A 27655-nucleotide genomic window follows, 5' to 3' on the forward strand; every position below is an offset into this window, starting at 1 on the left:
CGAGCGGCTTTTTACCCCCTCAGGTTTTCCCTAGACCCATCGCAATGAGGTTCTCCCTCTCACACCCCCTCGGAGACCCCCTGCTTCCCTCACAACCCTTCCCCATGTCCCCCAAAACAGCCTTTTTCCTCTCTACACCACCGAGGATCTCTGTCTCCCTCCATACTCTCCCCAAACATCCCTGTGCTCCTGTGACATCCTTTGAGGCCCCTCGCAACCCGCTCTCGGGCTCCCCTCGTGCCCCGGAGCGATCCTGTGTTCCCTCTGCCTGGCCTGGGACCCCTGTTTTGGCGTTTGAGCCCCCCTAACCCTGAGACATCTGTGCTGCGCACACAGGAGCTGTCTGGAGGTACGATGCTGAGTTTGGCATTGAGGAACAGGAGACTGCCAGTTTGGAAGGCAGAAAGACATCCTCTGGGCACAGCCCTCCGATCCCAGTGTGAGGTGACACTCAGAAAGATCTGGAGAGCTCAGCTTTAATGGAAGAGTGCACGTGTGAGGTGATCCATCAGGTAAGAGCTCTAATCCTGTCAAAGGTCCCTCAGTGGGAACGTGCTATGTAATCCTGATAACCGTTATGTGTACTGGTAGGATCCCCTGAGTTAGTTCAGGGTCTTCTGTGCCGGTGGGGCCTCACTGGAGCTGCAGTGTACATTTAAGCATCACCTTAAACCTTACACCTAGGCATCACTTTAAACCTTGCATTTTAGGCATCGCCTTAAACCTTACACCTAAGCGTCGCCTTAAACCTTGCATTTAGGCGTCGCCTTAAACCTTACGTCTAAGTGTCACCTTAAACCTTGTATTTTAGAGATCACCTTAAACCTTGCATTTTAGGCATTACCTTAAACCTTACGCCTAGGCATCACCCTACGCTTTAAACCCCCCCCCTCGCTGGGCCCGCCCGCAATCCGTGCTGACCGGCGCTGAGGAGCGCTGCCCGCTCCCGACCCGTCCCCGCTGTCCCCTCAGGCTCCGGCCGCGGCCGCAGATCTCGAGCGCCGCCCGCCCTGCGCGGGAAGCGCGGCGCCGCAGTGCGCATGCGCGGCGTCGTTGCCATTTCCCCCCCCCCCCCCCCCCCCCCCCCTCCCCCCGCCCCGGCGTGCCCCGCGCGCAGCCAGCGGGGCGGGCTCTCCTCACACAAAGGCGCAGCGCTGGGAAAATGGCGGCGACGGCGACGGTAGCGGCGGCCGCGGAAAGCGGCGGCGGTAAAATGGAGGAACCGGCAGCGACCGCGGCGACGGCGGCGGCTCCGCCACCACCTAACGGGGCAAGCAGCGCGGGGGATGCGCCCCCCAAGAGGTAAGGTGGCTGCTGTGGGGCCGCGCTACCTCCCGGGCCTGCCGCGCCGCATGCGGCCTCCCCGCGCCGCGGGCCTGGTCTGAGCTGGGCCGGGGAGGGGGGGCCGGGGCCGGGCCGGGGGGCTGCCGCCGGAGCTAAGGCTGTTGTTCGCCTCCGGGTATTGCCCGGGAAGCCGGGCGGGGCCTACCCGTTGCGGCGCCGAGCTTGGCGGGCGCAGATCCGCCCTGGGATGGCGCGACCGGGAGCTCCCGCCGCCTGAGGGAGCGGGGAAGGAGCCGGTCCCTCGCTCTGACGCTTCGTGCACTGCGCAAGTCCCGGTGTACGGCAGCCGGGGAGACCCTGGAGATCATTACTTATCCCGTTTAGGAGGTGTCTCATTTGGGCCTTAGGCAATTTAAAGCCTCTCCATGAGGCACAGGCTGTTCCAGCGAGGTGGGTTTTGATGTTTTAAGTTAATTACTTTTTGTTCTGGCAATGGCAGGTTGTAATAGCTAAGCTCTTCTCTGGCAGTCATCTGTCATACTGCTGCAACATTTGGAGCAAAGCGTGCTCTGTTTTGTGGCCGATAATTTACCTGTAGAGTGGGTTAGGAACATGAGAGACAAATGGCTCGAGAGCGAGAGCTTGGAGGTGATGCCTGGTCTTAAGTAAGGGCTGTGTGTCTGATGTCAACAGAATGTTACAGAAATATTAAAAAAAAAAATCCCATCTGCAGGGGTTACAATTCTAGATCTCTAAATGTGGGAATGATGAACAGAAAAAGCTTGAACCCTGCTTGTCAGTTCTGTATGTTAATGCTAACCTCATTTTGGAAAACTTCATAGTTATCAAAGCCTTTTTTTTTTTTTTAATGCTAAATCTGCAGAATAAAGAGCACGTTTTTTTCAGGTAATTTTTGGCCCCAGGCCTTACATGCTGCAGAGATAAGAATCTGCATTTTGAACCTGATGGTTCTGTGAGTAATGATTCAGACTTGAGGTCAGATTTCTTTTATCTGCTGATCCCGAGGTGTGTTGCATAGCTGTGTGTCAGTCAGGCTGCTGGTTGCTGCAGGCTGTTGTGCTCAGGCATGTTACATATCTGTAGTCTGACCGAGAGCTGACAGATCTGCGTGACAGGCCAGCTTGATGGTCTGTAGTTAATTGGAGATGACATGAGTATGGAGAGGAGGTGGCGGTGTGTCTCAATTTGAAAAACCGCTCTCATCTGCCTCTGCTGCCTGGGCTTGTGGATTGTGTTTCACATGACCAGGAAGGTAGTTGACTTTCCAAGTGTCACTTTCTGGGAAAAATCTGTATGTATTCTTTTCCAGCAGAAAATTGTTAAACTGTGCTTATGGCAACTAAAAAAAAACACTCACATACACAACTCCTCCTTCCTGCCAGGCTGAAACAGGCATGCCTGTTCAGGAGTGGATGCAGTCCTGAGCCCGCAGGGTGGGGATCTCAGTGTCACCATCCACATGATGCGGTGACATGTAATATGTTAGTCTGGGCTAGGGAAGGATCTTCCCATCATCTTCTCCCCTCCTCTTGTTGGGTGACTGGTACTTGGAGGACATTCATGTCTTGGATTCTGTTACACCTCAAAGCTTGCTCTTGGTGACTAGCAGAGCCGGCAGCTCTAGGTAATATGTAATTGGTAATTTGTTTTATATGAGAAGATGATTTATTCCTGTATGTGTAAATAGGTCTACTTTGTTCTGATTTTATTTTTTTTTCCCTCTGGCCCCCTTTATAGTTGGAGTTTCTCCAGACACCTTATCTTTTTATCGAGGTGCAGTATCAAGTTCTGTGTAGCAAAGCTAACACATCTACAGTGATAATGCCAACATTCATGTGGGTGTATTTTTTATGTCCTTGGAGGGAAAAGGGGGATCTGCCTATATTGGATTTTGGTTCTTGCTGTATTTAGTGATTTCTGGTACACTTACTGGGTCTAGGTGGCATGTTTAAGAAATCTTGCAGAGGAATGTGCATAATGGTCTGTTTCTCTGATGGAAGTAAGAGCTTCCCTTTCCGTTCCTCCTTCTACACACATCACAAATGGGAGAATTTTTATTTAGTCTTGATGAAGCATTTCAGTTCTGTAACCCAAGGGAAAAATCAAAGTAGATAAAATATCTTCCGAAAATAACTACTTAAATGCATTATTTTCTGTAGATCTTGTGTTAGTCTTGGTGTAAATGGATTACAATTACTTGGAGTAGTTCATTATTCAGTGGGCAAAGCTGCTGTGGGAATTTCCTCTCACATGCTTCACTTAGGGATGCTCACAGGCATGGTGTGTTCTGGAGGTGATGTGGGGCTCACTCCTTCCTGCTGTCTAGAACTCCCTTAGAAGAAGCCCTAAACACTCAGTTGTTTTCGTAATTGGTAACCACATCTTTTAAGCAATCTCTGTGGACCTGTGCCTGCCCATTCTTGTCTTTTTTGCATGTGAAACCTGTGGAGGTGGTATCTGAAATCCTGCATAAGAAAAAAAACCTTTGCAGCTGAAGTAGTTTCCTTGACATTTCTTTTGACCTGGCTGGATTTTGTTACACTGAATATGAATAATATGTTCTAGTCTAATGCTTGTCTTTAATGGCAGGTACTGTGGCTTGTCTGAATACTTTACAGGTATATCAAAGCTTGAGGTGTTTTTAAGCTGATTTGGGAGCCTTAAACGCAGGATTGCAAAAAATGTCTGCATCATACCGCATTACTTCGAAGCGTGTTATACAGCAGTTCAACCCAGGGGGAATGTAAATAGTTCCAGTTTGAGGAGTAGCCATAAAAAACTGGGTGTAGCTTTTAAGACAAGCACTAAATTTTCTGTTATTTCTTCAAACAGAAGTTAAGGTGTTAGAAGGATTGTCCTATTTTGAATCTATTTTTGGATTTTTAATTACTTCATTAATCAATAAAAAAGTTCAGTGAGGAAAAATCTAATTTTCACTTTTTTGTGAAATAAATGTTGTACATAACTAAAGAATACTTTTTTAATAGACTTCTTTTCCAGGATATTACTTACATGCAGCACCTATGCCTCTTGACATGTTGTGGTAGATGATGGCCATACTTAAAGCCAAATACGGATACAGCCATAACCTCAAACAGTAAAGTACAATATTTTTGTGTGTTTGCTTGTAACATATCCTTGTGGCTCAAAAAGTGTAGGCTGAGGCTGCTATGTAATAAAATTAGAGAATTCACCAAAATATAAAACTTCTTAGACATCTGCATGCTTTTGTATGAAAGTTTGTATGAAATTGTGGTGTTTTTTTTTTTTCTTTTTCCCCCCCTTCTTCTTCCTGCAGGCTGTTTTATCTGTTCAGTGATTGAAATGGTCCTAAAGCAACAGGCAGTACTGGTGCAGAACTGTGTTCACATCAGAGCCAGAATTTCTGGCATGGCTTGGACTTTGCAGGGCTAGCTAGATAGGTCTTACACTGAGCTTTTGTTCAACTTATGTACAGATAAGTTTTAGAAACTTTACCAGCTTTTTTGACTAATGTGTTTTCCTGAATTATTTCTAAACATGTATTTCTGCATCTTCTCAACCAGCACAAAGTGAACAAGGAGATTAATTGGATTGTTTAAGGAAATCATGTCAGGCTGAGGCTGATTATTTCATTCTCCTGTTTTTTTTTTTTTAAATACCGTTATTCAGTGGCATTTGTGTCCTATTAAGACTTGATGGTCATCTAGATTGGCTGAGAAATAGTCTTCATTTCTAATTTCTAAAATTTTTGACCTGTTAGAGATGATATTCTGAAATAGTTAAAAGAACTATTCGATATATTTGTCAGAATTCACAGAGGCTTTGAACTTGTGTTGTCCAAAAACTGTATTAATTGGAGGAGAATAAAGATGGTGTTAGGTAAGAGTCATTTACCTCAGTGTTTAGTTACAGGTGATTATTTTGTTAAAATTCTTCTAGTGTAAGGCTACAAATATGGTAGGTCAATGTATTATTTGACTTAAAGGTGTTTAAGTAGTGTAGTGTGCTGAGGAGTAAATAAATAGGGTCGACATCTGGTCTGGAGCATTACGAGGAGATGGAATGAGGCTTGGTCGGCTTTAAAGAGATTCAGTTTATGGAATGGAAAACTTTGGTTACATTGGATAAATGTGGGAGAAAGTAGTGGGTCTTCCTGACATAAGTTGTCTGCTATTAGGAAATCTTTGTTACAATACACTATCTAGCACTGGTACCGCCAGTACCAGCTTTGGTTGAAAGGTGTACAGTTTTGCAAACAATGTGAATGGATGAAACTTTGCAAGTTCTGATTTAGTTTTAAGAATGTAACAAGTTATGTTCCAGGAGGTGGTATGATATTGATCCAATGCCAGAGTAGTTAATGTATGTGATTATCTTTCTTTGCTTGCAGTGAAGGTGAACGACCAAGCCAAAATGAAAAAAGAAAAGAGAAAAGTGTCAAAAGAGGAGGAAATCGCTTTGAGCCATATGCTAATCCTGCTAAGAGATACCGAGCTTTTATTACAAATATTCCATTTGATGTGAAGTGGCAGTCTCTGAAAGACCTGGTCAAAGAGAAAGGTAATGTACTACTCAGGTGGCCAAGTGATGTCTGTCATCTTACTTGTGGCTGACTTTGTAAACTTAAGAGTTGAAGTTCTGGGTGGACTTAGTGACATGAGTTTTGTAAACGCCTTCTTGAAGCCTTTTTGGGTGTTGCACAACATCTGCTCCCTGGCAGCCTTCCAGATGGATAGTTCCTTTATAGGCATGTTGGCATGTAGCTTATAGTGCTTCATTGGAGATTTAAAAGAGTATTTCTCCGAGGCGGGGAAAATGAGGCTTTTGTCAGATTTTAGCCTTGACACGCAACAAAACTTTCTGAAGCATTTTAATGTCTTTTGGGTAATAAAGGTAGTTACTGCTGATCTGGTGTGTGTATATATAGCTGTGTCCCCAAACTTTGTAGTGATTTGTGCTTAGGTAAAGATCCATACTGCCATTTGATAGCAGTGAAATGTATTTAAGGGTGACCTGCAAAAAAGAAAAATCAGGTTTGTGCATTGTCATGTGCTGCAACACAGTTAGGGTTTTGGAAATCATGTTCATGGTGTTTTCCCCCTTCCCCACTTCTATTTAACTGTGAATGGGAGCCGCCTTAGTTTGTTGACCTAACATCTCTTGAAGATGAAGAAATTGAGCTGACTACTCTCAGGTGGTGACAAGTCTAAATGTAGTGTTATTTCTTGAAGCTGATGCCCAACTTACTAGTTTTCAAGTCACCTTGGAAATGTAGCGGAGTGGCAAGAAAATACTTGGCTTCTCCATCATTAAAATGTCTGAAAACAAGCTAAGTAGGTAATACAAGCATTCTTCTTGTGGGTCACTTCTAAAATACATAGCATCAGTCATAAATGTCTGGCAAAATAGTGATCAGTGTTCACTTGTGTTTGAACTAGGTGAGGAATGATAGTTAACGTGTTCACAAGGTGTGGCCTAATGAATGGGAGAACAGATTTCCAAAAGGTTTTAAAATGTTTGTCTTTGGAGGCAAAATGGAACTGAGTCTGCGTAACGAACTTCAGGACTATAAGCCCTGGGAAACTTCCATAATTAGAGGCTGTGAAATGTTGATGCTTGGGATTCGGCAATGGTTTTCCGTAATATGAGGAATTACAGTCTGAGACTGCTTTAACAGGCCCTAATTATGAACGGTCCCTTGCCTTAAACTATGCTTTCACTTTGCTACACAAGATACATTGGTTAATAGGAGTATCTGTATGTGTAGATGTCTAATTTTAAGTACTATGTTGAATTCCGTTCCAAGTGTCTTGTGGTTTCTCTCCAGTTCACGTGGATGGAAAAGTCCGGTGTGAGATTGTTTCCTGCCTTGCTGTTCAGCTACTCATTCCAGCAGATACTCCTAGGGGAACATTGAGACCTCTCCATTCTGTCTGCAGGGCTTGTTATGCTAAACATTGAGAAGCATTGTTCTTGGTTTTTGGGACTGCTTGTTAAAATACAACAGTCTAGATTTGCTGCGTAGTTGCGATTCGCTCTAATTAGTCACTGACTTCTACCAAATTGGTGCTCTTGTGCTGTGCTTGAACTTGCTCAATCGGTTCTTCTCGATACAAGGCATAGTAGTTCCAAGAACCAGGAATGTGACCGTGGAAAAATCTAAACGTTAGAATTCTTGGTTTGTAAGTGTAAGAATTACAGGCCAAATGTTCAAGGTTTTGGGGGCATGTGAAACAGATCTGTACACAAAGGGTGAACATAGGTGTTTCATGACTGCTCGATCGCTTGGCAGTCGTGAAGACTTAAGCTGTTAGCATCAATGGCATAGCAGGTTGCTGAACGTAGGAGGAGTTCACCTCAATCGGCTGTTGTGCGTCAGTAAGTATGGTTTAGGAGACATGAGCTTTGAGGTCTGCTCATATTTCTGCAACCTGGCTTTTTCAGATGCGTACAGTCTTCTAAAGGTGACATCTCTCTCAAGAGTGTAATGCCTTGGTTCAGTCATTTCAGTGTATTTGTTGGTGAAACTCAATTACAGGTATGCAGTATGACATACTTACTAATGAAATTAAAAAATGTTCTTGTTTGTAACTCCCTTGTATTGGCTGACAAACACAAGGTTCTATTAAACTGACGTAATCAGCATTGATAACTGGCAATTGGTGAATGGCTTCAGGAGAAGAATGAGGCAGCAGTTCTGCAGCATGTAAGTGGAGTCTAAATGTAAACACGATTGAATACTAAATAGCTGTCTTCATCTGTCCCCCAACAAATGGCTCTATCTTAGGGAGAAAAATGGTAATGCTTTGTGGCAGCTGGCATAAGTGAGGTGGTACCATGTGATAAAAAAGAACGTGTATTTGATTTTGAGGTATTTATTGATTCTTTTGGGAAATACAGGCTTTTGTATTTTAAATCTTTTTCCTGACCAGAGTAGCAAGATGGCATACAATACAAGGAGAAAGACTAGCTGTAAAATGAGGCAATAATTATGTTCCGCTCTGCTGCAAAGCTGGGAGCAGTTGCAGTCAAGGCCACACTCATGTCATATTCAAAGATTCCAGGACACTCTGGAGACTGCTTGTGTTAGCATGGTTGTACCCATGGAGCAGTCATGCTTACCTCTTCGTATCAAAACTTGGATGTGTGAACAGATGTGAGGAAAAGCAGCAACAAAACTTTCCCAGCTTAAACTTTTTGTGAAGAAGAGCAGCTTGCTAAACTTCATGTGCTGCCATGTTTCTTCCTTCATCTCCAGAAATTTTTGGAACCTTTGTGGCCTCCTGAAGGTGTAGCTCATGCCCTCTTACTATTGTACTCAATCCCAGAGGGTAGTACTGGTGAGCACTTCTGTTAATTTGATACTAACAGCTGCTACTCCAGTACCTGAAGACAGCTGTTACTGGAGAGTCCCCTGGGTTTTGGTGCCCAAGATTCTGTCAGTGTGCTTGCAGACTGAAGTTTTAGGTTGTCAAAGAGAAAAGGATGAATAAGAAATGTGGAAGTGCTGTTCCACATCTGACTTGTTCTCCTTTACTTTCAGTAGATGCGCTAATGAGTTGCTCTGTTTTCACTGGCCTTAGCACCTCCTTGAAAAGATGGTTGTCCTTCATCGGTGGCTGCAATGAGCTTTTTCACTCCCTCTTTCCTGCGTGGGCTCTTAAGAGCCAAAATTACCCATGTGTTTTTCTGGGTTCTCTCATGTGAAAGTGACATTTCCCTTCCCCTACTGTAAAAGAATAGTTTGCAAACTCTCCTCTGTCTTTACTTTGGGAAGAATGTTTTTCCTTTTTTCTCTTAACTAGAGCTTTGTACATGTATGAAGTGTGTTTCTCTTCTCTCTCTCAAGCCCCTCATGTAACTTCTTAGAGGTTGCCTGTCATGAGTTTTAAACACTCTAAATGAAGGAGGATCTGTGACCAGTTCTGAATTGCCTTACATTGAAAGTATGAGGCTTTTGATGTCAGGGTCTTCTTGAATCAGTCACATTGCTTGTAGATCTTTACTTCAGAAGATGATGGGACATCCAGTTTTGGTAATGTCTTGGGAGTCTTCCTTCTCTATTTACTACTTACCTTTGACCCTTTAGGCCAAAGAAAATACCATGATACAAAGCATTTACCCCTTTTTCAGTTTCTTTGCTTCTCATCTTGCTGAGACTTACTCTCTGCACCTTTCCTGTCTTTCAGAGCTTCTTGGTTTGTCATTAATTGTTAAAATCATACTGCCCAACTTTAGAATCTTCAAAGTTGACATCTAGGTCTGAGCTTGTTATCCTAGTTAATTCTCAGATATGTCCTTAAGGCTAGGTGAATCTAGCTGAGCCATGCCTCAAGTCACCATAGGGACATACTTATCTGAGCTTCCTGAACAGTCATTGGAGAATATCTGAATTATGACAGACCAACCTGGCTTGAACACTTTAATTTTCTGTGCAGATAAACTTTGGGAAGAGGATATAAAGTTTAAGGTGCGGGGGAAATATGACTGTAATGATAAGTAATACTGGAGACTCCGTTGGTTTGTATTTCTAGTTATTGCAATGATTTCTGCTTCAATGTCTTGTTATAGAAAATGGCAAGTTTCTGAACTTTCTCGAGTGTGAGGCTTAAAAAATAAATAAATCCATCTGTTTCAAGATAAGTCTTAAAGACACCATGGGGATCTCGTTCCTTAATTATACTTGCATGGACTTAGAGCTAGTATTTTCTGCAAGTTTTATCTCCCTTTGGAGGCTGATCCGGTAATAAACTTGAGTTCTTTAACAGTCCCTCATGCTTGAGTTAAATTTCTTCACTTGTGGATATAGGATATGTTTCCTGATATAAGCCAACTGTTCTCTAGCAGAAAGAAAATCTGCCTGGATCACCGTGCATTTCTTTTGCCCTCTGAAGCAGGCTTAGTACATGGATATCTACTGTTGGTACTTTTCCATGGCTTAATTGCCTATGGGCTATCGTAGGCTACCCTTGTCTGCTATTGCTGCTTTATCCCTGATGTGCTGTGGTTTGTGATCTAGAAAAACACCAAAAGAAATGTGACCCAGCATATATTCTTAAAAAAAAGTTTCCTTTGCCAGCCTCACATAAGTCTTATGAAAGAAGTGTCATGTTGAATCGTTTTACATGTTTTTCAGGTGAAAAAAAATGCATTTTTATTGCAGTTGTTCTGTACTCTGGATTTGGTGTCTTGGATACTGAGCTGTTACACTATTTGTGGCGTTCCCCTCCCCCTGCCTTTTTTTTTTTTTTTTTTTAATAATTTGGCTATTCAGGAAGTTCAGATGACCTTTGAAGGAAAACAGCTACTTCAAGGTGTATATTTAGTTTCTAATATAGGTGTCTGTAAGTCTTGAATGTGAAGCACTGAGCAAAATTGGCACATACTAGATTTTTCCAAGTGACAAACAATTGCTGCTGTGATGGACTCCTGGAAATCTGTGGTTCAGGGCTCAGGTTTGTTAAAAGAGTAAATGTTAAGTCGTTATGTTATGTTCAAGCTTGGCAAACTACTTTGGAAGTGTTTGTGTGGATCTGAAGTAAGAATTGTAGCTGAATTCGGTGAGTGGTTGGGAGAGGAGAGCCCCCAGTCCAGGGGCTCAATAGTGTTATTGGGAGCAAAGTCACAGACTTTGAACCTGTGACTGACTTCTGGCCTCTGTGAAATGGTTTTGTATTGTAGGTAATCTGGGAATTTGTTGTCTTCCTACATAAATTGCTGAATCACATTTGCACTCTTGATTAAAGTTTGGTTGGACTCTGGCTGCTGCTGTTGAGATGGATGGCTTCAGAATGTCTTGGTAACGCTGAATATTTGGACTCGGTGCACAGCTGCCATGTACCACCAAGGACTAGTCCACGAGGACTGTTTACAGTGCAGTCCCTTTCGCTACACAGGCTCTGGAAACAATTCCACATATGCTGTGTGATCTCATACTGTTCAGATTGTAGGATGGAATTAATTTTGTTAGGCTGTATTTCAAGAAGTATTGTTTGGATAGTGAAGCTATGGATAGTGATTGAACGCTCTGATCTGTACTGTCCCTTTCAAAGGGACTTGCTTGTTACCCTCTACCAGTCTCAAACACTATCCTCATAAAAACACAAATGGATCAGAGTTTGCTTATTCTGTCTAGCTAACTGTTCTTTGTCTGGAATGCTGATATGGCTAAATTATTTGTTTAAATAAGAAATGGAGATTCAAAATGTAGTGATTTCATTAAGCATTCCTTTTCTTTCAGCTTGAAAGAGACTTTTCAGGATGTTTGTTTTGTATAATGACACCAAGTGTCCTGTAACTGACTGGTCCTGTGGGAGGTCAGGCTGAACTCCATATCTGTCTCTTGCTTGAGTGTGAGACTCCAGTTCCTTGCTCAAAGTATGCTATCAATATTCAGACTGGGTCGTGGTTTCCCACAGAGACTGCTTTCTGCCTTTCAGATATTGCAACTTGGAGTCCTTCTGTTTTAAACTTAAAAACCAGGACTTCTAAAACCGGAAAAAAAAGTCAAAAATGTTTTCTTCGATGATTCTTCTGTATGCCAGTCACTTCAAAGGCAGCAGCCATTTCGGTAGTTGTATTCTGGAGGTACACGACATGGTTATGTGGTCATAAAAAGGCAATCCTAATCTTGTGAGGAAAGGTGCAGATGTAGTTTTCGAGTGTATTTTTCTCTTTGCTGTAGACGGTTTTGTCTTGAGAGCAAATATGACAGACTGTTTAATGCTACTTATTGAAGCTAGAAAATTGACTTTATTGTGGCTTAAAAGGCTAAAAACCTGCTGAAAAAAATAGTAGGCAGTCAGTGATTTCTTGGTACAGTCTGACTCCCTTTTTGGAAGTTTGTTTAAAAACCCAGAGAAAAGCAAATAACTGTTCAAGTTCTGGTCTATGGAGACAAGATTGCATACTATGTAAAGTGAAGGAAACTTGTCCTTGCACACTTTCCCATGGATTTGGATTGCCTCAAGTAATGAGTGGGTACTAAAGATCAAGGAAACTGATATTGTGGAAATAGCTGGCTTTTGAAGTGGAGGAAAATCAAGAACATGTTTAACTGTTTTAAGACTTTACTGCATACCTGTAATTGGCTAGTTTTGTGGTCTAGAGAACATGGAGTGTTTCTGGGCTTTCTTATAAGGCAGAGGCTCCATACACGGTTGTTGATTGTTCTAAATTCCCATTGTTTTCTTGGCTTTTCTCCCTTGGTATATGTGTCGTCTGGAATCTGATTTGTAGTTGGTGAGGTAACATACGTGGAGCTCTTAATGGACGCTGAAGGAAAGTCAAGGGTAAGTGTTTGAGAGATTTCTTCTGTGGATTTTCTACATGACAAATGTAACTGTATGGTGGCGTGGAACGAAACGAAGTCAGGAAGGTAGAGAGTGTGTATGTTTAGTGGCTATAACACAGGATTGCTTAGAGCTTCTTTTGGGGTGGGGAGGAGGTGGGATGGGGCCTTGTAAACAGTGTTAGGGTGGTCTTCCACTGTGTTCAGTTGGTGTTGGCTGTTTGAATGACCCATGGACCCTAGCAGTATGTATAGTGGTACGGAATATTAAAGTAATACTTGTGTTTTGGAAAACGTCACTGTAGTGGTTTGCTGAATTTGTAAGGCCAGCGTGCAAAAGCAGGTTCTGTAAACTACACTTCCTGTGCCAGTAAACAGAAGTCAATTCCTAAATGTAAATGTATATTGCCTTCATAGGTACTTAAGTCCTTTAGTCCAGTGACAGTATTTTACAGGGAGAAAAATAGTAGGAGCACACTTAACTGTACTGAAGGATATGGATTTAGGGTGAGAGAATATGGCAAGGGTTTTGCTGTATGACAGGGAAGAACAGGTCACATGAAGCGTGTGGTATTTTTCTTGGAGAGTCGGGACTTAGTTCTGTTTGTTACAACTTCAGAAACTACAGTTTAATCCTGTTTAACGCATAAGAAATTATATCTTATGGAATTCAAGTATTGAAGGCTTTATTGGGTAAGATTACGTTTATTTTCACTATTAGGGCTAACTAATGTGATTTGACTTTAAAAAAAAAAAGTTTTTTTGTGCGTTGTGCTTTTACTTACTTTATTTCTCTTTTCTTCCCTTCTCTCCTTCCTGTGTATTCGCCTGTGAAATCATCTCATCAGGGATGCGCGTAAGTTCACTTATGAATTTATAGCAAGAAATGAGGAAACTCTTAAAAAATAAGCAATGTTCTTAGATGTCTTGTATCCCCACAGTGTTGTTGAATTCAAGATGGAAGAAAGCATGAAAAAGGCTGCAGAGGTTTTGAACAAGCATAGTCTTGGTGGAAGACCATTGAAAGTGAAAGAAGTAAGACGTGCATCTGTTCTTTCAGTATGTTGAATTTGAAGGTGAAGGGGTAGTTCTTAGTCAACATTTATGGCTGACTCATTTGTAGATAAGAATAATTGACAAAAGGCAGGAATCATCAAATAGGATTAAAAAAAGACAGTCAACCTTTTTTTTTACCATCAGCATGTACTGCTGAACTTGAGTTTGAACATGATTATCAAGACTAAACTTGATGCAAAGAATAGGTGCTGATGGTAGCAATGCAGAACTCTGACAAAGCAAGAGTTTGGCTTTAACTGCAGGTATACTTTCTTATTTAGTGATTTGAAGAAGAAACCTGCATAAGTATTGCTTGTTTTTGACTGCCTTCCCTTTTAACTCTGCATTGTAATGAATGTATTCTACAAACAATTCTGTAGAAAAAGCTGTTTTCTGAAATACTTCAAAGATCTATTTCCATTTTAATGGCTTTCCTGTTGTCAACCAGTATGACATGCTTAACTGTACCATAAGTTAATTCTTAACCACTGACAAGTTTAAAGTTTTATTCTAATAGTTTGGAACCTGTAGCTGCATTGAAGTTCAGTTGAACAAAAATTAAAAGGGACTCACTTCAGTGTTAGCATTGACCTTGGCCTTAGGGTATGTGAGCCATGTTCTTGGCTAAGCAAGCTTCGTGTTCTATTGTGCCCTGCCCACGTAATGGTGGAGGGTGGAAGATGTCTGCATGAGTATAAGGTAGAGGATGTGTGCAGAAGGTCTGCCCTTGGCAACCTGCTTCTTGCTGTAGTCTGAGGAACGCTTGGGAAGAAGGATGAGGACAGCAAATGGCAGCACTTCTCAGATCTGGCAGATTTTGTAAGTAGAGTAATGAATTCTGGGGGCAGCAGCCTGCTTCTGGGTGCAAGCTGTCTTCTGGCACTGACTTCTCAGTACCTTTAAAGGAAAGAAGAGGTGAAATAGAAGGTTGGAAAAACGTAGCTGTACCTGGAAGTAGTCAGGCACTGAATTTTTTAAGGGGCCCATGGAAGAAAAAGCTATCGAGAGTGGGCCATGTCTGGGTCAATTTTCCTGTTAATGATATACCATTAGTACTGGAAGTCAGGTTGCCCTTTGAGTCCTTGAGAAGAGGTGGTTGTAAATTGGCCAACTCTTTATAAAACTGCTGTCATACTTGAAAGTTTCTGCCTGTATTAGACAGACAAAACAGAAATGATACTTGAAATCAGGGAAGAAGCATTTTATGAGTGTTAGGAACTTTAGCAACACTTACCCCAGGCAGAGTGCCTCAGTCTGACTGTCTGGAATGAATTAAGTTATTGTGGATGACCATTAGCATCAGTTTTGTCAACTGTCTGGTACCTCACTGTGTTGGCTGTCTCACTGCTGAGGAGCATGAAGGCCTTCAAGTGGCATAATAAAAATTATTATGCGGCAGAATAGATAAAGCTCTTTGCCTGATCAGAAGGCTTTTATTTGTATGACAACCACTCCTGGCTTTCTATTGGAGCTAATCTGGTTTTAAGCAATACCCTATTTTAACAGTGAAATAGGAAATTTAAATTGAGAAGTGACTTGTATTCACTTTAATGTGCTCTCCACCTCAGACTACTATGATTTTCTGTAGCTGAAATAATAATGCGAAAGCTATCCTTTCTCCTGTTTTCAAAATGAGCTATTGCTTAGTCTTAAAATTCGGATCAAGATTAAAATTAACTTAAAGAGCTTTTACTTTTAAAGCATCTGTATTTCTGGCTAATTAATTATATTTGACATTTCACTTTCTTCAGCAGTTTTGCAGTGCTGGTGCATTTTGCTCACTGAATACAGTGTGACATTTGCAACCTAAGTAACATAACTTTTACCTTGTATTGTGAAGGTACTTACCTTCACTTTCAGTATAAAGTGAAGTGACAATAATTATTCCAATTCCTTCCTTGAATTCTTCATCCTATGCTTCATGTTCTCTAGCATGTCCTAAAGTCATGAGATTATGTAGTGATAGGGGGATACATTAGAAGGTGTTTTGTTTTTTTTTCCCCTGGGCTTAGAAAGCCAGTGTATGTGGGTGGGGGGGAAAAGTTGCCCAAACCAATCTTCTTGAGATTTTACAAACTGTATCTCGTCTTGTAAAGAAGTTTGAGTGCAAGGTAAACGATTTGTTGCATTATTTTGAAGATGCCAGGAGTTGGCATTTGTCTTACAAAACCTCTCCAATGCCATTCTGGGTTTATCAGTCTTTGGAAAAGATGTAACTCTGAGGTTTATTGTTAGTATTGAATAATAGATAACCACTTTCAGAATCAGGGGAAATGCATGAGTAGGAATAACTTGTTAACTTGAAGGGTGCTGGCATATTGGTTAAAAAAAAATAAATTAGTGGATGGCAATATGTGAAGTAGTTGTTTGGAGAGCTATAGGGAGCAGATAGCCCTGCATAAAGGGAAACCCCTTCTTTTGACTGTTTTAGTCATGCCACTAAATCCCTGTGCATTTCGTGGAGTACAAAGGGAACGAGTCTGCTGTTTCTGTTTTTGCAGGATCCTGACGGTGAGCATGCCAGGAGAGCAATGCAGAAGGTCATGGCAGCAGCTGGCGGAATGGGTATTGGTCCAGGCCCAGGCGGCCCTGGCATGATCAATATCCCACCCAGTATACTCAACAATCCCAACATACCCAACGAGATCATTCATGCCCTACAAGCAGGGAGACTGGGAAGCACTGTCTTTGTTGCAAATGTAAGCACTGTGTACTCTGTGAGCAGAATATCTGGGTCTTAACTGAGTGAAATGTGATGAATTAGAAGAGAAGCCTTAGACTTCCAGCCCTGTTCCAGTAAAACTAGTAGTAACTTTCTCTGGCTAGTCTTACTGATTCTCTATGCTAGTGAAGATATAAACTAAGATGTATCCTATACGTTATGGTATCTGTTAGTTTATATTTTTGAACAAAGCCAAGAATGTTGCATTAAGCTCTGTAGCATTCTTTATGCTATTTAAATTGAATCCTATCTCTGTGAAGACTCTGTTTCTTAAGATTGCTCATACTGGGAAACAAAGCATAGGAACATTAAAGCTGTTTTTTGGTGGAAGTCTTTCTCATGCTTCCAATATCATTTGTCTTCCAGCTGGATTACAAGGTTGGTTGGAAGAAGCTGAAAGAAGTATTCAGCATGGCTGGCGTTGTGGTTCGGGCAGACATACTGGAAGATAAAGACGGCAAAAGTCGTGGGATCGGCACTGTCACTTTTGAGCAAGCTATAGAGGCTGTTCAGGCTATATGTATCCTTGAAGAATAATGATGGTAGATAGTAGGCAAATAACTTAGTAAGCAAAGCAAGATGAAAATATAAATTGTAGTATTACAAGTGAGGATATTGCCACGTCACAGAAAGTCAAGCCATTGCAGTGGATGGAAAAATGTAAGGAAAACGGGGAAAAAAGAAAAGCCCATCTCAAAAGAATTGTTGGAATTGTTGCTCTTTGCTCAGAATCATTAACAAGGTGGATTTTCTTTCCCATGTGGATATATGTGTTTCTAGCCCAAAGAGTAAATTTCTGTTTCTCGGTTGTAGCTAGTATTAAAATGCAATTTCTGAGAAAAGATTTGTCTTAAATCCCTGTAACGGAGATAAAGGAGGAATGCAGCAAATCCATTTGCAATGTAAGATGGCTTGACCTAGCGTGTTCCTCTGTTCTCAATATCCTTACACCATGCAAGCAGTGGTTTGCGACATAGCAACCCACAAAGCCCAAACCAAACAACAGCAAAGTACAGCTACTACTGTGTGTGTGATCTTTCAACTTGTGGCAGTGGTACGGAAAGGAGGACAATATTTGCCTCTTCCCCCTCCCAAAGTTTCTCTTTCTATTTGAATGTTAATTCCATTTTTCATGTGCACCTAAAGTTAAGCCTTGGGGGAGCAGGATTTATACAAATTTCATATGATTCACTATCATGGCATACATCAAAATTTGGCTATTTGTTGCTTTAAAAATGTTGAGAATTTTGCATGTTTTCTCCTGTTTTAAGTGGCTGAAGTTACTGATGAAACATTTAAACACCTAGGCTGGTTTGGAGTCCCATTTTGAGTGATCTTTTAATGAACTTAACCAGAAGAGTATTTTAAACTCTCACTTTAATTTTTAAAAGCCATTCTTTGAATATTCAGTTATTTGGATTTCAAAGCTTTTTAGTTTTGGAGAAGGCAGAAGGATTTTTGATAATCTGTGAATGATAGTTTAAGAAGCGGCCTGGAGAGGTGTGGTTTTTATACAGGGTTTTTATATTCCACATCAGATAGTGCTTAAAGTTTTAAGGCACTGTGTGGTTCTAGTGCTTGAACAATGATCCTTAATGAAACAATAGCGATGTTTAATGGGCAGCTGCTGTTTGACAGACCAATGCACGTAAAAATGGTAAGTTCAGATTCTTACTGCTTTTTGAACTGATAATTGTGCTCTTGATTTTGGATGATGTGTGGTTTCAAGGTTGGGCTGTAATATGGAGAGGGGGAAATACGCGATTTGGCTAATCCTAGTGGTCAACTCATGTCATTGGAGAAGGTTAATTCTGGTTATTTTGCTAAAAGACTGTCATAAATACAGTGAAGATTTCTTTAGCTTTAAGTCTGTGTTTTAATTAAAAAAAAAAAAAAAAATTCTTACTTTGGCAAACTTTAATATATTGAATTGTGTTTAGGATGAACGAGCCTTTCCCAAAGGAGACTTCTTTCCTCCAGAGCGACCCCAACAACTTCCTCGTAAGTCTCTCCTGCATGATTGAACATGTTATGTTTTTTATTTTGCTGTTCACCAGCTGCGGCCCAATCCCAGCCCCAGTAAGACTCTGGTTCAGGCTTTGGAAAGCTGGGATCCAAAAGGTCTGAATAATATCAAAGAGGGAAATAGTAAAGAAGAGCTGCTCAGTCTTGTCTCTTTGGATACTTGTTTCAGCTCATAGCTAGAAGCTTGTCTTAAAACAGTATCCCATTCACGTTCTCAAGGCTTCCAGATCTCTCAATTGCAATTCAAAGGCCCCGATGCCTTGTAAAACTACTGTTAATAGTGGGATTTAGTGGAAATGTAATTAATCAGTCAATAGGGAAAAGTGTGCCTCCTTTTACGTGATGGTATTCTGGATATATAATGTATTTCCTTCAATTGAAGGGACTAAATTGTGGACCTGAGAATCTTCCAGGTTTTCAGGTTTCCAAAGGGGATCTTACCAATTAATGTAAATACCTGAAAGGAGGGTATAAAGAAGAGGGAGCCAGGCTCTTTTCAGTGGTGCCTGGTGATAGGGCAGGAGGCAGTAAACATAAACTGAAACACAAGAGACTCCATGTGAATATAAAGAAACATTGCTATGAGGGTGCCTGAGTATTGGAACAACAGGTTGCCTGAAGAGCCTGTGGAGTCTCCATCCCTGGAGATACTCAAAAGCTGTGTGGACATGGTCCCGGGTAACCAGCAGTGGATGGTCCTGCTTAAGCCAGCAGCGTTGGAGCAGATGGTCTCCAGAGGTCCCTTCCAACCTCAACCTGGCTGTGATAAGATACTAAAAGTATTGAACAGGAAAAGTCTGGGTTGGAAGGGAGGAGTTGGAGGTGGGAGAACACAGGCTTAATTTGTTTAAATACAGCAAAAATGTAAAGTGTGGCTGTAACGTAATTCTGTTAATTCAGCCAGTTGCTGTTTTATTAGACATGGGAACCAAACCTGCTGTGCGCTGCTGACTTGCACAGTTTTAGTGATCATCAATCAATCCATCCCTTAGTTTAGTTTCCTTTGTAGCTGTCAAAGCCTTACTCAGCAGCAGTATCATTCATGTTTTTTATTGCTGCCTTGACTTTCTATAATGGTATACCTTGCTTTCAAGAGAAAGTCATTGGGTCCCAATGTAATTATCTTTGTATAAAATTCAACAAATACCAGTGGAAGCCTGTTTCTTAGCCTTTATTGGGGCGGGGAAGGGGTATATTGTGTTGTTTTAAAACAAGATTCAACACTTCCTGTGTTTATTATGCTGAGCTGTAAATGAGGAAGTCCTCTTCTCATAGGCAAAGAATGCCATTAAGCTGTTTAATGCAAGTGCAAGCAGAGAATGCTTTCTTTCTGATTAATTATGAGGAAAATATGAGGGTGCTTTCTTCTTTCTTTGGACTGGGGAATCCTTAATTCATTTGGGTACAGGAAGTTTCAAAATTATGCCTGGGAATGATATACTTTGTTTGCTCAGAGAAGAGGCTGGCTGTGTGCTCTGAATTCTATAGGTGGCTATCATAATGATAGGTTGAACTTTGTGGTTAAATTCTTACCTGCAAGGGAAGAACCTTGGCAAAGGTGGAAATAAGCCATTTGTCAATCAAGGGTAATATTGTGCAAAGGTTAGAAGATCTTTATACTAAATTGCCCACTCTATTCTCCTTAGATTGAGGAGTTGCACAAAATAAGCAGTGTTCTAGCCAGTTATTTTTCAGGAGTCAGCTTAAAACCAACCAACCAAGCAAGTTTTCTCAGTAGTAAAATGGAAAATGAATTATGAGAAAAAAATATGAGATAGTTTTTAGTATATTTCAAGACACATCTACTCCTAGATTTACTATACACTTTCATGCTTTAATTACACACCCCGAAGTGGGAACACAGCAAGCTTTTTGGAGAATGGAAGTCAATTACTTAAGAATAAAACTTGCTGTTTTGTCAAACTATGGAAAGAAGGCTTTTTTGATATCTGAATATTTTCTTCAGATGGTCTTGGTGGTATTGGCATGGGATTAGGACCTGGAGGTCAACCTATTGATGCAAATCATTTAAACAAAGGCATGGGAATGGGCAACATGGGACCTGGAGGTAAGAAGATTACTCCTATGCTTTTGTTTCATGAGAGCTTTAAGCTATGTAGAAGGTAGATAGCTTTGTTTTGCCTACACAAAAAGTTGAAGTGTATTAGGAGTGTTAAAGCCAAATGAGTTTTTGTTGAGCTAAGTAATGAGCTTGATAATGAAAACTTGAATTTAACCAACTGCTCCATTTTTTTTTCCACTGTGGTCAAGGCACAGCTCTCATTTTCTGACTCTTGAGCATGAGCAGCAGACACTGCAAATATACATTAAACTTTTAAAACCATCTGTCACTTTTAACACTTATTAGTGGGCTTGCAAATCTTTGTTTAGGGTATGTTTAAACAGCACAAGTTTTAAAGAGCCACCTAAAAAGTAGCACACATTCAGCTTTCAATTTATAAATGCCTATGGGTTTTTCCCCTTTGCTGCTTTATTTTCTGAGAAGGAATGTTGCAATCTACTCGGAGTTATCACATGTAAGCTCTTCAGTCCAAACTGTGGACATGTTGTATGGTCTCTATTTCTACAGCCAGTCTAATGGCTGAACTTTTGTAGAATTTACGTCTGCTATATAAAGCTTTCTCTTTTATTTTGAGGAATGGGAATGGAAGGCATGGGCTTTGGAATGAATAAGATGGGAGGTAAGCTGTGTTTTTTGACATGTATATAGCTTGGTCTTTCTGAAAGTCATGTAAACGTAGTTATATGCATCTAGCAGGTATTTGTGTTCTTTGAAATTGTCACCAACATAGTAATAACTTGTTCCTTTTTGAGTATTAATAAAACTAGTGTAGGTGTTTGGGGGAGGGTTAATACCTCAGGTAAAACAGGACCAATGTCTTTGTCATGTGACTTGTTAAAACTGCCCATGGTTTAGCAGATACAGTGTGACCAAATTCTGACCAAAGTTTGTTTTGTGCATCTGTGATAAGGAGTTGTCTTGGTGCCTGTGGAAATGTTCTGTGAAAGCAGCTTGTATGAGTAAAATGTACTGTTAAGTTGAAATGCATTGCTAAATAATACCTGAAAAATACTGTCTTTTAGGAATGGAAGGTCCTTTTGGTGGCATGGAAAACATTGGTCGCTTCCCAGCTGGAATGAACATGGGCAGAATGAGTGGTAAGCATTAGTTTTTTGTATATCCAACTTCTGACTTGTGTTCTCTGAAAGTGTAACACTGGAGAGACTCTCTAGACTGGTTGTTTTTCTCTTCGCAGCTTTTATCAGAAAAACTTAAAGCTTACAGCTGACATGGTGTCCCCAAGTCACGCGTGGCCTCTGAGCTGCAGAAAACAAGTGATGCGTTGAGGTTGTCTTGAAGGACTGGTTTAGAAAGGGATAAACTGTGCTCTGCCTTTATTCACCAGAAAGACTTCTCCAGAGCAAAGTGGCTGCCTCAGATGCATTTGTCCTTATTGAGATGAATCCTGCTTTTATTGCATTTTTGGTTTCAAGAAGACATGATCAAATGATGAGGACAACTTAATGAAAAACTTGCCTCGTTGTTAATCTTCAAAAATTATGCCTGTATTTAAAATATTCTCTTGTGAGTCATTTAGACACCAAGAACAAAATATCTGACTTAATCTTTTCAGAGATGGATCGTGCCATGGGTGGAGGATTTGAAAGAGAATTTGGAAGAAATGAAATGGGAATGTCTCGTAGTTTTGGGGAGACCTTGGAGAGAGGAATAGGTAAGTACACTAAGCTGCAGTAGTTTTACTACCCTTTGCAGTCCTGAACTGTACCTAAAAATCTTGGGTGTCTTCTTACAACAAAACAGACTGTATTTTACATATATTTGCTGTAATAGTTTGGTTTTGATCAAACTCCTAAGAGCTGTACAGTAAACAGATGGATACAGTAGTAGTGATCTGTGGGACTGTGCAGTGGAATTTCAGATGTGACAGGAAACTTTCTGACAGTTTTAATATGCTGGTTTGTGTCTTGGAACTTCATGCTAAACTCCTATATATGTGTGACAAAGAGAAAGTTATTTGAATGATGCACATGACCCAATCCTGTCACTAAAACATAGTCTGCAGCCTTGACAGTGAGGAAGAAAAATATGGTGAAATCTTAATTTCCTTCCCTCCAGACATTTTAGGAATCTGGTATAGACTCACACATCAGATGACTGATGAGAATGCCTTACTGTGCAACTCGTCCACTAAAATTAGTGTTGTTCTCCTGGTCTTTCCTTTTGAACCCCAGTGAGAAAAGGAAGATTATCAATATGGCAGATAACTTGATGTAAAATATTACTTGAATTGAGCAAGGATAGTGCAGGGCTGTTCTGTCTGTAGCAGCTTTGAGATGGTAAAAGATATTAATCATGCTTTATGGAAAGATTCAGAACTTAAACATTTTTAATGTCTGCTGTGAGCATCTGTTCTGTGTAAGTACAGCGTGATTCAGCCCCTTTTTGAGATTGCTCTGTTATTGCTATGCTCTGTTAATTTGATGTAATTTAAATTAATTTTTAAAGAAAGTGAAATGCAGTACACTGTTGCTGGTACGACTCAGGTGACTATAAGATTTGATCTTGTATGCAAGGAAAGGTGATCTTTTTTTTTATAAGTTGTTAAAAGACAAAAATATCCTTGTCTTGAGGTTGCAAAGCAAATGCAGCCTTCAAAAAACTCAGAGCACTTAAAGCAACAATTCAGTTATGGTAACTCACTGTTTGTGTTTTTGTTTGTTTAATTTTTATTTTTACATATATAGCATAATGCAATAAAAATAGTTTTGAGGGAGATAATGCATAATATTGCTTCTCTAGTTAAATATTAAAACACTTCTGAAAAAAGATTACTATAGGAAAAAAAGTATTTTTAGGCTGTCAGTTTTGCTGGCTGTTGTCCATTTTTTAAATACTGTTGGTAAGATACTAAATTTTTTTTTCAGTGAAAACAAAGTCCTGCTCTTTCCCATTGCCTCTATAACATTTAGCTTCCTAGCAAGTTACCTAGTGACTCTCTGGAAATACTGGACTATTTCAATAATGAAATACCCAAAACTGCAGAGTTTTTGAAACAAAGCTGAACCCTAATATCTCAAAGTAGGCAGAGCTCCCTCTTCCCAATTTAAAGAATTACTTTTGTTTGCTTATTGACTGAAGCACAACATTTAATAGCCGCTGCCTGCCTGTGTGCACAGGATTAGCCCTTTTCTAGGAGAGACTAAAGACAAGTGCACAATGCTGCTGGCTTTCAGCTGAAGAAATACTAATTGTTTATTGCTGTTTCTTCATTAAAAAGGAAACAAACAAACCATCAACAAACTTGCTTGCACAAGTACAGATGTCCTGTAACCCAAAACCATACTGTGTTATTTAAGGTACTACTGAAGCTCAAAATAGTGAAGCAGGATGAGTGCTGTTTGTAAATGTGGTTGCTTCAGTTTTCTTGAGCGTAGGCTCATTTTAGGGTCATGTATCTTGTTTCTCTTTGTTAAACATAGGTGGATAATTTAAGTACGCCCCTTCTTCAAGGCTTTTTCTCCTCAAATAGGAATCAAACTCAGCATGATTTTTTCTTACAGTGCTGCAGTGCTAAACTTGATTTCATAAATAAACTAAGAACCTTTGTACAAAAGCAAAATGGCGTAAACTATAAGGGAGTGATCCTTTTACTGCAGGAACTCGAAGACTGTAGAAGAGTCAGGACACTCAGTCGAGGGGTTTCGCATAGATACAGAAACCCTATTCCTGCTTGTGTTTTATGGCACAAGCAACCTTTTAATATTTACATATTAAAAGGCCAAGCATGTTTTGTGACTTTATAATGGTCATTCTGCTGTGGTTCTTGAGTGGAATTTGCTTTCTTTTTCTTGGGAATTCTGGTGATAAGAAGGCTCTTAAGTTTGGGTAAGCTTTTCTCATCAAAGTCTCTCCCTGACTTGGCAGAAGCAATCTTTAAATTGTGTGGCAAGGATGATGTGGTTTCATTCCTTTTCCAAGCAATCTGTATTTGAACTGTAATTTCAATTACTAAATTACTTTTCTTGCTGTGTAATGCCCAGTGTACTGCACAGGACAGCTAGCAGCTAGGATTATATTTAAAATACTAATTTTGCCACCAGATCTTCTAGGTTTGCATATGTCTTCCAAATTTTCTCCTTTGTTTTTTTGGAAGGTTTTCTTTGTGCATATAGAAGTTAAGATCTTTAGCGAAGGGATAAACTTTTCTCCATCCCAGCTATAGTATGTGGTCTGAGATGACTGTTCCCCTAAATCATGTGTTGTAGTCATGATGGTCTGCATCAGCACTCTTCTTACCATCTGAAATAAAACTTTTGCTTCATATTCTGCAGCAGCAGAGCACACAGCTTGCAGTAACTTTTCTGAGTAATGATAGAGCTTAACGCATTTCAGTAGTGTAAGCATGCATTAGGGTTTTTTTTGTCCCTGTATGATTACTGATAATCTGTGTGTTGTATTCCAGGTGGTGGAAATGCCAGCATTCCTGGGATTGAGAGGATGGCACCTGGCATTGATCGTATGGGCTCGGGAATAGAAAGAATACCTTCTGGGATGGGGCATGGGATGGAGAGAGTAGGGTCAGAAATAGACAGGATGGGTCTTGTTTTGGATCGCATGAGCTCCAACGTGGAGCGAATGGGTTCAGGCATTGACCGAATGGCCCCTCTGGGCATAGATCACATCGCTCCTAACATTGAGAGGATGGGCCCAGCTATTGAGAGGATGGGTTCTGGCATAGAAAGAATGGGCTCTGGAATAGGCTTTGGCATCGAGAGAATGGGTGCTGCCATTGACCGTGTTGGCACCACTATGGACAGAATGGGATCAGGCGTAGAACGTATGGGTTCTGGCATGGATAGAATGGGTATAGGTATGGAGCGCATGGTCCCTGCTGGAATGGGAACTGGAATGGGTCAGGTGATTGAGAGAATGCCAGCTGGTTTGGATCGCATAGGTGCCACTCCTATGGAAAGAATAGGAATAGATCGTATGGGTGCTGCTAGCATGGAGAGAATGGGCTTGGAGCGCATTGGAGCCACTAATATGGAAAGAATGGGTCCTGCTATGGGACAGGGCATGGGAGCAGGCATAGATCGAATGGGACTTGCAATGGGAAGCAATTTTGAAAGAACAATGGACATGGAACGTGGAAACTTTGCAGGCAATTTTGCAGGCTCCCTTGGAGGAACTGGAGGACCTGCAGCTGGGGTGACCAGAAAAGCCTGTCAGATATTTGTGAGAAATGTGAGTAGCCTTCTTCCTACCGCTCCTTCCTCCTGAAATTAATTGGTACTGATACATTGCTTACATCTGTGATCGGTTGACTTCGGTCAGAACATCCAATATTGGATGGTGCCAAAGGGGGAGTTAGGTAGGCTTTTGTGAGTTGAAGCCATTTCCTTAACAGGAGAAGAGCTCTCTGTATCTGTAAATGAAGATGCTGAACAATGGCTGTCCCAGGATGGAAATGTGTTGGCAGTGCTTGCAAGTTGTTCAACAGATCCCCTCAGTAATGGTCTGCTCTTCTCTTTTTCACAGCTGCCTTTTGATTTTACATGGAAAATGCTGAAAGATAAATTTAATGAATGTGGTAAGTTACTTTATCACTGGTCATTATTCTGAGAATTGAATATGAAATAAACAGTAACTCCTGGCTCTATGTCCTTGACACTAGTATTATAACTAAAATTTCACTCGGACTTACTGAAATACTAGATCTTAACGTTGACGAGCGTTGTGAGGATGTTTACTATCCCTGCTATACCAGCAAGAGTTCTGCAGTGTTGAAAAGAAATTAATGCCTGGCCAGTTGATAGTCTAGTTAACACGTGCTTTTTCTAAGCATTTGTTCCCCTGTCCCTCTCAGGGGCTGGGTTTATCACGTGGATACCCTCTTTGTAGTTGCAGAAAGAGATAGGAGTAGAGATCTGGAAGTCCTGAGAGTTGCTGAAAAGCACCTGCACACATTCTTTGTCTAAATGAACGTAGTTGTCTGGGAAAACTGTCCTTAAAAAAAAGTAATTGAAAAAAATTCTGAATTCAGCCACTGACCGTTGAGGTGTGCTCTTCAGCTACGAGGAGTTTTTTTCATGGCAGCGGCTGCTGTGCCCAGACCTTGCTCCCCAGGATCTTGTGCTGCTTGTCTGATGGCAAAACCAAGTTCCAGCCTCATCAGTTAGATGTGAAGTGGGTGATGACAAGTTGGACAGGGCTTGTTAGCGTGTGCTTTGCTCCGTTCATCTACTGATGCTGCTTCTTGAGTGGGAATTGAGAGAACCAGTTTGAATTAATGAATCTCTTAAGATGAGAACACTTCTTTGAAACAATGACTTGGTAAGGCTGTCCCGCAGCTTCAAGTTTCAAAGTCATAGTAGCTTCTGGAGGTGTACTTTCTGTGGCTTAAGGCAGAGAACTGATTTGATAGTTACGTGGTACCTGCTGGGTTAAACAAGACCCTTTCTTTTCTTTTTAAGGTCATGTGCTGTATGCTGATATCAAGATGGAGAATGGGAAGTCTAAAGGATGTGGTGTGGTTAGATTTGAGTCCCCAGAAGTAGCTGAGCGGGCCTGCCGTATGATGAATGGGATACAGCTTCGTGGGAGGGAGATTGATGTGCGAATTGATAGAAATGCTTAAGTAGTTGCCTTTTTAACACTGATACCAGATTTTTGAATTTGTATTTTTTCTTGTTAACCATTTTAATTTGACTGGATGTAAAGGTGTTAAAACAATTCAGTTGCTTCTGGAGTAATTTTAATTACTTTTTTAACAAATGGATTTCCATTTTACTGTTTTTTGCATTGAAACTGCAATGTGCACAATCTTTTTTTGTAGTTGTGGCATCTTGTTGACATTACAGATGTAAACAGTATGACTTTGATAATAAATGCAAGTTAAAGATTTCAGTCACAGCATCCGTTCCTGGCAGCACATCCTATGCTTGCAAAAATATCTGTAAACTGAGCTCAGTAAACTAGAATTTGTATTCTCTTGTCAAGTGTCAAGCAAGAATGTTCCTCTTGGTTGTCAGTTTATGACAGTATGAATCAGTCTTTAAAATGATGCATTTGTGCATTCGCATTAGTGTTTGAATGTCTTTGGGGTGCAGGGGACTTCCCTTTCCTGTATTCAGACCTAATTGGTGACCACTTTTAGCAAAAGGCTGGTAGCTTAACTTTTCTCCGGTGGCAATGCTGATTTAAAAAATAAATAAAATATCCTCTACCTTCA

At 40.9% G+C, this 27655-nt stretch overlaps 1 protein-coding gene across 7 annotated transcripts; it reads left to right on the forward strand.

Annotated features, from left to right (window-relative positions):
- The first annotated feature begins 1105 nt into the window (after nt 1-1105).
- Nucleotides 1106-27655, forward strand: HNRNPM (heterogeneous nuclear ribonucleoprotein M). Of its 7 annotated transcripts, XM_042794254.1 has the most exons (17): nt 1106-1302; nt 5678-5847; nt 12526-12578; nt 13426-13433; nt 13519-13636; nt 16135-16332; nt 16722-16875; nt 17963-18012; nt 18296-18356; nt 20347-20448; nt 21038-21082; nt 21486-21560; nt 22037-22135; nt 24887-24940; nt 25586-25668; nt 25963-26014; nt 26898-27655. In XM_042794254.1, exons 1-17 carry the CDS (start codon nt 1163-1165, stop codon nt 27059-27061), a joined length of 1626 nt encoding a protein of 541 aa, XP_042650188.1. In that variant the 5' UTR covers nt 1106-1162; the 3' UTR covers nt 27062-27655. The 7 variants fall into 7 exon arrangements, with proteins under 7 accessions (XP_042650188.1, XP_042650187.1, XP_042650183.1 ...); XM_042794249.1 differs by having other exon boundaries at nt 1109-1302; nt 24887-25668; XM_042794250.1 differs by having other exon boundaries at nt 1110-1302; nt 13519-13612; nt 24887-25668.

The sequence above is a fragment of the Tyto alba genome, unplaced genomic scaffold (genome assembly GCF_018691265.1).
Source record: "Tyto alba isolate M040663 unplaced genomic scaffold, T.alba_DEE_v4.0 Super-Scaffold_20000042, whole genome shotgun sequence".
In the NCBI taxonomy this organism is placed as follows: domain Eukaryota; kingdom Metazoa; phylum Chordata; class Aves; order Strigiformes; family Tytonidae; genus Tyto; species Tyto alba.